General features: G+C 33.8%; 1 protein-coding gene across 5 annotated transcripts in view; it reads right to left on the bottom strand.

Moving 5' to 3' along the window:
• Positions 1-7,051: 7,051 nt before the first annotated feature.
• LOC121411222 (signal transducer and activator of transcription 5B-like) overlaps positions 7,052-12,224 on the bottom strand; it is a 68,518-nt gene continuing 63,345 nt past the window's right edge. For 3 of the 5 annotated variants that reach the window (XM_041603811.1, XM_041603810.1, XM_041603812.1), the window contains exon 25: positions 7,052-8,267. In XM_041603811.1, coding sequence (XP_041459745.1) covers positions 8,132-8,267 — 136 coding nt within the window. In that variant the 3' untranslated portion in view covers positions 7,052-8,131. The remainder of the gene's footprint in view (positions 8,268-12,224) is intronic. The other 2 variants (XM_041603815.1, XM_041603813.1) reach the window with 2 other exon arrangements.

The raw sequence follows: 12,224 nt of genomic DNA, 5'->3' as shown, positions 1-12,224 counted from the left end.
ATAAGTCACGTGCATGCACTTTCATTTTCAATGATTACATTATTTGGAATTAGATTTTGGTAACCTTTTCAACAATTTACTTTTTGTTTGTTTTATTTCTGTAATCAGATAAAAAAATATAAAATATACAAGAGAGATACATACAATAACGGAGGATCACCCAATTCAGCTGTATTTGCAAAATACTGCTGTTCTTCCTTGGGGCCCTACTTGATTTGTTTAGATGTAATTATATTAGCTCGGAGCCTGCCTTTCAGGATTTGAACATGGACCCTTGGCGGTACTGTATGGCATGCAAGCCTGCTTATTTTTAGTATCAATCATTTTTTTATTAAAACAGCCACCACATTATATAATATAGGCAAGTACATAAAGAATAAATTGAATGTTATGTTCTAAAGATATATTGGTGGAGGTGTAGGGGTGGAGGCTTGAATGGGATAATCTTAAAACAAATTAAAGGCCAAATAAGTTGATTTGACCTTCTCTCTCTTTCTCTGGTTCCCCATTCTTTCAGCTCTACCTTAGAGAGAGCATTCACCTCTTGTCAGAAACTTGAGTCTTTGACATCATATCTTATCACACATGAGTACACATTGGCCAACAAAATTACCATCATTGCACAAGCACATTCCACCACGCACAGAAGACACCGGGAGAAGACATCAGCACTTTCAACATCAACAGGGCATCATTACCTATGCAGATTTCATCTTGTGTGTCACTTTCAAAGACTGATACAATAGATATAGGGACATTTTTTTTCAATTTAGATTCTTTTCCATTTTTGGACGTCTTGAACTAAAGCCGTCAACCTGAAAAAAAGTTCCAAACCATAAACCGTCTTATGTTACCATGTCGCCTATAATGTAGTTGGTCAAGTTTATATTTACAACTCTGTCCCACAAGCCATATTATCTAATCCTATCCTATCATATCTGAATCTTCAACCTATCATTCTATATCCTACATATATTCTATATCCTACATCTATACAGGTGAAGGCTGCAGCTTTTTTCTTTTTGCCTTTACGAATCGATGCTGTTACACGAAACATAATCTGAAACGGAAAACTGCGCACAGTGGGTGCAGCGAAGTAGCCACTGCCTATATATTATGATCTTGTTTTACTTTTTCTATGTATCAACAATGTCTACTGGCAGTTTTTAGTTACAAAAAAACCCTGCAATAAATCCTGGTTGATAAAAACAAGACAAGTAGCAAGACCAAGGTGTATAGGCAGTAGCTACTTTGCAGTCACTGTGTGTAGGCATTAGACATTTTGCAAATGAATCACAAAACAGCTTCAGACTTGTTAAGGCAAGAATAGAAGCTGCATCCCCAGTCAAGGTAATATGATAGTAGTTGCTATGATGATCCTAGGAAAATATTTTGTTCTTTTCCCAAAGTGACAGATTTATGCTGTCCCATAGTTTATATGCACAGTAAATCTGTCACTTTGTGGAAAAGAAAAATAATCTGTGACTCTGATGTGACCATTTTCAGGCACTGTCTATTATGATGTGTAATCATCATGTCTCAGGCTTTACATACCCAATGATAAGATCTATCACTGCCTAGAAATAAATATATATATATCAAGCATGCATCGTCAAAATGTCCTTTTCACACAATGACAGACAACTTGCATTCAGTATGTGGCACAAGCATTTAGCAAATTGGTGTTAAAATTGTTCACCATCAGATCAGTATCTGAAAATACAAATTAAACATTCAAAAGTGATACCTTACAATCAACTGAACATTTTGATCAGCACACTACACTACAGGTATGTGTCTGTTTGTGAAACGGGATGGTTTGGTAGTTAGAAAAACCAAGGACACAATTAAAAATAACAGTGATTACGTCTTGGCTGCATGTTTTCCACCATGTTTTATTATGCTAAAGACATACAATATTTTAGCATTGATACACATATGTAAGAAGCCATATAAGCAGCACGGTCTCTCGGGTCCATATGCCCCAAGTAATACTCTCAATTTGATCATAGAAAATAGCATGATACATTTCATTTAGTGACACACTACACTACAGTAACAATTCATACAATTTGACCATAACTTGGATATATCATTGATTGTTCAAAATGTTTGATTTAGTACAATTCCATCACACGATACATGTTTTTTTTTCACTTCCATTAGAAAAATATATACAGAGTGCTACAACTATTCACTTCAGGTTAATGTGCTTCACAAGCAATCAAATATATTTAATAATCACTTTCCTCTCATTTATATAGTCATATTCTTTTGAAATAGAGGGGAAAATTGGCACTAAAAACTTTTGAACTTTCCTTTACTAATCCCACATTAAAAAAAATATCATTATGGCTGAAGGCGGGTAGAGTGGATGGCACGAAGAAAAAAAAAGAACCTAAGAGATTCTTAAAGTTCAAACATATACCACATGTGTAATGACAACTACATTCAATTAGTGAAACACACTACGGCAACATAGCATACAATCAATGCAGAGGTGAAAACAAAAGTCATCACATTCTCCACCTGTTCCGCTACATGGTCATTATTTTCAAGACATCCCTAAAAACACAGTCATATGAATGCAAACTTCTTGCACACATCAAGTATTTTCATCTCCATTTTGCATGAGCAGTAAACAAGCCACTATTTTTATTTCTATGCATCACGTGTGACAGATAGCCATCATTTTCCCTGCTGTACAGTAAAGCCAGAGACATTTACTCCTTTTCATTCTGAAGTGTCAATATATACTTAATTTACTCAATAGTGCTCTATTAATGTCATGACCCCCTCTTACATGTTCCTAAAACACTATTTCAACTCTATTAATCATATTGTGAGGCCTCTTAACAGTTTTAACATATATTCGGAAAGGTACCAATCCTAACAAATAATTCATTAATGACTTACACTCCAGTAAATTCATGGATGTCATTCGACCGATCCTTTTTGGAATTTCATAACCGAGGCTCTTCCTTAAAAATAATTTTTAGGAAACATGCAAAAATTCTGCTGACAAAATTTAACATGAGGTATCCATATGAAGTACATTTCCTGACAATAAAATGCCCAAAGATGAATATCCTACACTGGCAATTTCAAATTCAATTTGGGGGGATTATGGCAGCTACATCAGCAGTCTTTTGACCACATGGCAATATAAATTGGGGGAATTCTGCATGCATTTCAGATCAAATTTGAATTCATATTCTTTCATCCAGAATGTATGAACAGAGTTGCTGTACATTTATTACAAAACAGGTGACATATATTCTGAATATTTTTTACCATGTTCTTATATAACTACATGACATACAAAGAGATCTGATATCACTATTTGTGTCATGGTAGTCAAACAGGTGCTCAATCCACAGTTTTCAGGTAAAAATATGTTCATTTTTAAAAAGAAATTGTACTTAACTCCAATAGTCCAAGGGTATTTGTAACCTTGACAGTCGAGGCGAGGGGGGGGGGGAGGATTACAGCCCGTTTACTACTGATCAACTTCACATTTAAAAAATGGCATCAAATTTTTTCTTATGTTACATATGGAAACTGTAGAATGGAAATTCTCTAACAGAACATTGTCTACAGTACCAATCACAAATAATATGAAATTAATTGATTTTAATCAGTATAAGTAAAAAAAAATAATATCACAATTATCACTATGAATTCAAACATTGACAGTACTAATATTTTTAGAAACACGTCAAGGGGGCCATTATATAACAATGATAATAATAATAACATGCAACATTTATATAGCGCCTTATACAAATGTTGCTAAGCACTGCATACTGTTATCACCCAGCTTTAGCCAACCCCTAACAATAAGGTTTAACAATAACCCTCCTAGATTTCATCTAGTTATTTTCAAGGTATACAATATGTCCTAAGCTGTAAGCATGCCACTTTCGCCCCCCATTACAGATGCAGAGCAACCTGCATGAACCTATTTTCTGGGGGCAACAGAAATCTGTCAGATTTCAGCAAAATTTCATAAAGATGTAATTAACAAATATGTACGAAAGTTGTCTTATGCAGACTATTTTAATTGCCATTTTCAGCATTTTGGACACCTTTTTGTCTTCACAGTATATAACAATGCTCCTATATTTTGCTAAGTTAGCTCAGTTATCACTTAGCTCTTACATGTCTACAACACTATTGTTCCTTTGAATGGCTGACCGTTTTGACAAAAACAAACAAACAAAAACAACTTCATTCATGTATGATATCAATGAACTGCAGCAGTCAAGGGTTCTTAACTTCACATTGACATGATTTCATGTTTTGTTTTTTTTATTTCAAATATCAACACTGGGAAGACTTCAAGGTAGATTGTCATATCATTTTTATCATTGTTAATTATGTAGAAATCTTTTCTATTTCTTCTTAATCTCCCTACCAATCAAACATTCAATGTTGTATCATTCCTCAAAGTGAATCAAAAGCTATTTTCCTCCTAAAATTCCACCGAAGAACTTGTCATTCTACTATTCATTTTAGCATTATTTTCTTGATAGTATCCCATCATATCATCTAATTCTATTTTCTAATTTGCGTCGATTTCAAGCAACTATCAAAATTACCCTGTAATGCTTTGAAACAAGGAAAACTGGATGAATGAAAACATTTGTTAGCTGACTTTATATATAAAGACTGAATCTCCTTCAACAAAAGCTCCAAGTTATGAATACTGATTTAGTGTTAGTAGAAAATTTGTAAACTTCATAACGGTCACAACATCATCTTTCTTAATCCCACATCATTAAGTGCAGAATAATAAAAGAAAAGACGCTGAGTGGAAATAGCCCACAGTTTTGTTTTAGTATCTTTCCCAATATAATACATACAATTTACTGGCTATAGATAAAAAAATTTTGTCATTATACAAATACATGAATACGGTCATTCAGTGAAATCAAAACAAATTAAGGAATCTGTAAGCATAATACTTTTTTTTAAGGAACAAATAATTTTCTTTACAATGGATAACAAATCCAGGACTCCATTATCGCCATATGCAGGACAATATTGAGCAACTTCAGTCAAGATCTAAACTATGTTGTGACAAAATCAAATATTATGATAGGTCAAAATAAAAAGAGTAAAATGTTGATTTGGGGAATTTCCTCTCATGTCTCCTTTCCATAGATTCATGATAGTAGGCGACAATGGTATAGTCTGTAACATAAAGTTAAGCTTTTGATCTTAACACAAGAAAAAAATCTCTGAGAGCTACCTCAAAATTTTTCAACTCTTGACTGCACCCTTCCTCCGCGATGTTATAAAAAGCTGATTCTTGTTATCTTCAACCGACACAGATGAACTTCCATGATGTTATTAGCTTGCATTACATAGAATATTGGGAGATTATCAATAAACATTGCTTGAATTTTCCTTTACAAGGTAAGAGCAGGTCAAGAAATGCAATTAAATTACATCAGGATATTGATTAATTAATACCACTGTGATTCAGACATATAATTTGTGTGCTTTACAAGACAATATACATCTATCAATTTGAATTAAGCAAACTTAATGTACATTAACTTAAACGATCAGAATGTCATACAAGGAATTCCCACAAGTCCAGACAATAGTTTTGGCGATTTGGAAGGGTTGAATTCAAAATTGAGAAAGATGGGCAGATAAATCGTAAAGTTTTGACTACGAACTTAAATCAGTATTTGAAACTCTTTCTTCACTAACCTATCAAGTTCAACATAAACTGCCTTATCAAATAAACAAATTTTTCTACCTTTGTCTTGTCCAAATTCCACTCTTTTACCACACATTGGTCAGTTCACAAAATGAAATTGGATCATGTTCACACATTACCTTAGAAAAAAATTATATCCAAAAAATACTCCTGCTCTGCAACTTCATCTTAAATGTTCATTTTCTACCAGAGATACTGTTTCAATCTTCTTATAGTAGTACTAAAATATACTCACATCTGCAAGATTTGAATTTTGCTAAATCGCAAAATATCAACAGATCCACATAGCACTTTATGTAACACCATCTTGAACAAACAAGTCCTTACAATGTCCATTGTAGTGAGTTCATCCATCATAAACATTTAACATTTTTCATGTATGTACAAAATTCTAATTCATGCATGCATTTTACCACACAATAGTAGAATAAGCATATCTATTTACAATTAAACAAGAACCAACGCTGGCCCGTGAATGAAAATGACATCAAGATTTGGATGTAAATGGCATCTCATTGAAATCTCTAAAGTTAATCCTCTGCTTCAATAAGCAATGTCTTTTTCTTCTCAAAGTTTGTTATCATAAGAAGAGCATTGGGTCACGATGGCCCGAATTCACAAAGGTGGTTTTGAAAACCCACGGTTGAGTCTATGGTTTATGCAGATTTCCTGTATAAATTATGCTTAATTTAGCATGTATCGAGCAAAGTGTATAAAAAAATGTCCAATGCTGATGCGCTATTTTGTCCCAGTGCACCAAATTGATGCCTTCTACCAAGGTTAGATACGCTATTTTATTTATGAGTCCACTGTTTGAAGAGTGGACTCATGAATAAAATAGCGTAGATAACCTTGGCAACAGCGTCAATTTGGCACACTGTGACAAAAGCACGCATCAGCATTGGAAATTTTTAATACACGTGGCCGATACGAGCTAAATTAAGCGTAATTTATACAGGAAATCTGCATAAACCATAGACTCAACCGTGGGTTTTCAAAACTACCTTCGTGAATCCGGGCCAATGTGTCATGTATCTGTCCTAGCACCACTACGTTATCACCACCAGCACCAGGTATAACTACACTCTCTCTGCCGTCATAATTATCATCTCGTTTGCCTCTTCTCTCTATGAATGGGATTCATGATGCTCCTCTCTATGAATGTGTCACAGGAGGTTACTCAAAATTAATGATTTACATTTATTTTCCTTAGTTATTTTGGGGAGCTTATAATTATGACAAATTTTATTACTGATTTAACAAATTAATGATTTTGCTGGCCATTGATATAGAGCAAATTTTTTCTTAGAAAAACAAAGATAGTTAAACCAGGTGTATCGCATGTCTGATAGGTAAATACCAGGGTACACACACACATTTCTGCTGGTAATTTATTTGTGACTGCCTGACCGCAGCAACGCATGCAAATGATGCAAATGGTTTGAACATGTTTTAGCTTTAAAATACTAATGTTTACAATTGATAGTGATTTAACAATAATCAAAAGTAATAGTGTTTAGGGATTTAAAAGGGAATAAGAGGTGAAGGTCATGACCCCCACCCAAAGCATTAGGTCGGGCAAGGCTTTGAGCAGGCTGGTATAGGGAATAATGTTTCCAGATTTGATAAAGTAATGTTCTGTCAATATATTTCACCAGCAAGGGAAGCTGTGATGCTTCTTTTAGCCGGTGTTTGCTAATCTTCAGATGTCGAACATGACATAAGTTTGCATGATTATCCATTTATTTTAGTTGGAGAAAACTCACATACAGTGGTAAGTATTGATTTGAATATTATTATACAGTGATAATCATACAAGATTTATTTCATTCACATCGTTATTAGATAATTATGACAGAATGTAACAATAGACGCTTAATAGTTCATTTAGGCATGTTAATATATTTCGCAAATATGTATTAATTATGACACCCGACAGAGTTGTGATTCATTATTGTTAACTAATAACGCTAAAGATTTTCAATCAGAAATGAAATATGGTTTACATGCATGTTATTGTGGATGTGCATGCTCTGAAGAGATTTGGTAATCCTCTAGAATGTTTTCACATTTGAACATTAAACAGGGCCCCCTCAGTGACCTTTTTCAGGTTTTCCCCCTTTTCTGACTAAGTGTGTTTGGAGGGAATGAATGGATGATTTCCTTGCTTAGATAAAACAAGAGCAAGCGGGTTTTGCTTAAACAAAAATGATTTCAATGATTAATGTACATGTACCAAAGTAATTACATTACATTGGAATTTCACTGGTCTTGGAAATTATCATGATCGAGAGCTGAAGTACAATTTTACAATTTATGTCCATTCAAATATACTTGAAATAAATTCAAAGTCTCAAAAGTCTGTGATTTAATCTCTGGTCCTAGGATCTCCTTCTCTCAATCTATTCCAGTTCCACCTTCACTCTCCAGGCCTGAACGTTTCTGCGCTCCACCGAAAAATATCCTCCATGAGATCGGCTTGGGGTCCGTCGTCGTAGTCTTCGAGGATTTGCAAATCGTCCTGGGGACTTCACAACAAGAGCAACAAGAAATAAAGAGAAGAAAAGAAAACAAAACAGAGAAATCAGATATAATTTGTGATTGCACAGCTTGATAGCTACAAATATGTTACAAAACAATATTTGTTGAAATACTTTTTCTGCACAACATAATTCCTCATTTAGTAACTTTAAAAATCAATGAGAATTAACTGGTTGCTCTTATCTGTATTTTGTTATTTTTTATCTTTGAAAATTTGTCTCCAATGACGATATGTATTTGCATACACAGCAAGCCCCCGGGCATCTTACCAATACTTATTAAATTTCATGTTTTATCATTTTAATCAGTTGAATTGTCAATCTTAATCAGGATGTTGGACATATTATTGTCAACCATTTCTTTATTCATCAATAATCCGACTTGTATTTTTACATGCAGTTGCAAGAAATGAAGATTGATTTATATAAATATGTATGTAAACACATTGTCATATATCCATTGTCACCGTTTTCACAAAAAATGCCTTTTGCACACAAGGTTTACGAAATAAATTCATAGATAATCACCATTTAAATACCATCTCTTTTCAGAACAGTAATTTGAAGGTTTATTTTAATTCAAAAGTCTAGATTATGTCCTTTCCATTAGTTTAAATATAATACATGTCATGGGTTGTTGATTTTACTTTTCAATATTATATATGTGTGAAAATGCAGTAAAGAATTTAATGAAAACATGTATTTCTTCTACAGTAGCAATATGCATTATAGTTTGACAGTGCCTGCATTTTTCATTCAACATTTCAGCACATAGATTTTCCTATTTTCTCGAAGTATACCTTATCAGACAATGTGGCACAATATTGGGCAAGCTGCACGTAATCCGTTTTTACACCAATATAGAGAGTACATTCAACAATAGAACACAGCTTAAATTTTTAAGCCTGCACAAAGCCGTACTCTTCGAGAAAAAAAAAACACCCCCCCCAAAAAAAAAAAAAAAAACCTGGTACAACTCAGATTTTGACATCCCGGAGATCTCATCCATAAGCCATATTGGTTAAGTAAAAGATACCAATATAGAAATTTTGAATCAAAGTGAAAATCAAGATTAAAACTTTGTACAATTTGTAAGAAGTGATGATGGTATATATACTACGGGTATGTAAGGACAGAGTTATCACAAACAGAGTCATCATTGGATAGTGGATATCATATTTTTTTAATGGAAATGATTGCTGCATTGCAAGACCTCTTGAAATAAATCAGAACATTATAAATCGAATGTTAACAGAAAGAGATTGGGAAAAATTGATTAAGAAAAAATACATAATTTAGCTTAGTACTGACCTGGACTGAATATAACTTTATGAAAATCACATGTAACACTATAAACATAACTAGTTATATGAAAGAATTAATTGACTGACATGGTAACAAAAAACCCCACAATATTTAGCAAAGCAAAGCACAAAATGCAAAAAAAAAAAACATTTCATCAATTCATCAAAATTGAAGCATCGTATTCCAGGAAAAAGGACACAACAGACTACGGGCAGCTGGGAACAATAGTCCCCTTCCCAAATAGGCCTTCTTGCGGAAAGGCTTCTTCCAGAGTATGAGTGTTGTGCCCTTCTTCCGCACACAAGTCCCTCAGCATTAGCATCAGACTCCCTGCATGCCCGTCTTCCAAACTCACCAAAATAAAATGCTTCAGTGAGCTGGGCAGTAATCACTGACCTTCACCAGGGCTTGATTGGTCACCATGAATCTCTAGCTAGAACCAAACACAATCTTCAAAAGGGCAGTCCATTCCAGTAGATTCAGCTAAAAGCTTTTTCTCCATAGCCCTTCGATCAAGAATGGCTGGCTGCTCTTTGGGAGGTCATACAAACAGTTCAGATGACATTTTACAAAAGAACAACCTGACAGAAAAATCTCATCCTGGTTGTTTTGGGGTAGATGATGATCACTATAAAATGAGCATTGGTGCACACTCCATCATCCCAACAGTTCTTGATATGAATAATTTCTTGCCCTTGTGTTGATGATTGGTAAGTGACCTCTAGCTAGAGATCACAGGCCATCTTCTAGGTCAAAGGTCAGAGCTTACTGATAGCACTGCAGACAAACAAAAAACTTCAGATATAAACAGTTAAGGGCAACAAAATCAGCATATACATTTTTAACATTACAAACAATATGAAGTAATGTACCAACAAGATACAGTAATTCATTGATAATCAAATGTAATATGCATAAAAACTTAATTAACTAAGAACTTAACAACCTAAAACTGCCCCTCCTTGAATTACACTGGCATGACTCAATATAAAAAAAAAAATTACTATATAAAAATATACAATGTATAAAATTATAAAAATCATAAAATTATGATATCAGACAGAATGGCCTTAAGTCCAAGATATCATGCCTCGATTAGGCTCAATGCAGCGCATATAATAAAACAGCCTCCAACACTTTCTCAACATGTACATGCTGAATTAAGCGTAATCAAGACATGAACCATGATTTCAACCATGGATTCAAAACCACCTTTGTGAATTGCAGGTGTGATATTCCCCTATGAAAAAAAAAGAAAAATAGCCAAGGGTCGCAAGGTCACCGGTAGTGGTTACAAGCTTTTACATGTACAGTGTACATATAGTCCAGGATAGAAGGGGTCGAACCTTGTTCCACAATGTTTTTGATTTTTCCTTTGTCAATTCAAGGGTGCTGATTCTGAATCTGAATGATGCCACTCGTGTAACCTTCAGCATTTTAAGCAAATTGGCAAAATCCAATATGGCCGCCAAAATATTCAAATTACCAATGAAAATCATAATATTGTCCACACATTGGCTTTAAAGTACATGGAACAGTGCTGCCAGAGTGAATTACTCTATCATAAAATGATTTTCGACAAAATATTTACTTTCTTGAAAATCAAAATGGCCGCCATAGATCCCTCCCTGTACGATATGAATGTGGAAAATTAATTTTCACAAAAGTGAGCACTAAAATGCAAGTAATAATGATCTATGAGTGAATTAATGTCTGAAAACATGATTGCTAACGATATATATTTGTTATGTCATGTATGTGATCAATCCTGTATTTTGATATTAAAAATGGCCACCAAAAGCCCTAACATTATTATGTACAATGTGAATGGGGACAAAAAAATCACAAGAGTGAGCCCTAAAATGCATTTTATTAAGATAAACGAGTGGAATGCTGACTAAAAACGTATTGTTATCGAACATGCCATGTATGCTATAAATCCTGTATTTTGAATTTAAAATGGCCGCCAAAGGCCCTTAAAGTATTGTATTAGGTGTTAGAGAGGATAAAAACAATCACAAGTTGAGCGTTAATATTTACGTTTTTGTGGTTAATTAGTGGAATACTGCCTTAAAATATAATTTTCAATGAAATATATTATTCGGGTTTAATGTTTGTGTTAAATATTGTATTTTTCAGCACCATAAAATGCATATAATTGTGATCTAAGAGTAAAATATTGTCTGAAAAACATATTTTCTAACAAGATATATCATTTATTCTGCCAAGTAGGTGATAAATAATGTATTTTGAAAGTCAAAATGGCCGCTACAGGCCCCAACGGTAGGCCTATTACGTACTATGTAGATGCGAACAAATGATGTTGCATGTATGAGTGGAATAATGTCTGAAAATATATGATTTCTGACGAAATAGGTGATTTCTTATGTTATTTAGGTGATGAATGCAATTCAAAATACGTTTTTTAATCATCTTTCCCCATTCAAATTTTACATCTTACAATAAAGGATTATGGCGGCCATTTTCAATCTCAAAATGCAGCAGTCATCACCTTTATGACACAAGCTACGATATATTGCGTTAGAAATCATTGGGTTTAGACAATACTTCAAAATTAAGCAATGTTTATAGTCAAAATTATCTCTCCCCAGTTGCAATGTACATAATACTTTGGGGTCCTATGG

Source organism: Lytechinus variegatus, chromosome 3 (assembly GCF_018143015.1).
Source record: "Lytechinus variegatus isolate NC3 chromosome 3, Lvar_3.0, whole genome shotgun sequence".
NCBI classification, from domain to species: Eukaryota; Metazoa; Echinodermata; class Echinoidea; order Temnopleuroida; family Toxopneustidae; genus Lytechinus; species Lytechinus variegatus.
This window is presented reverse-complemented; position numbering and strand designations above follow the sequence as displayed.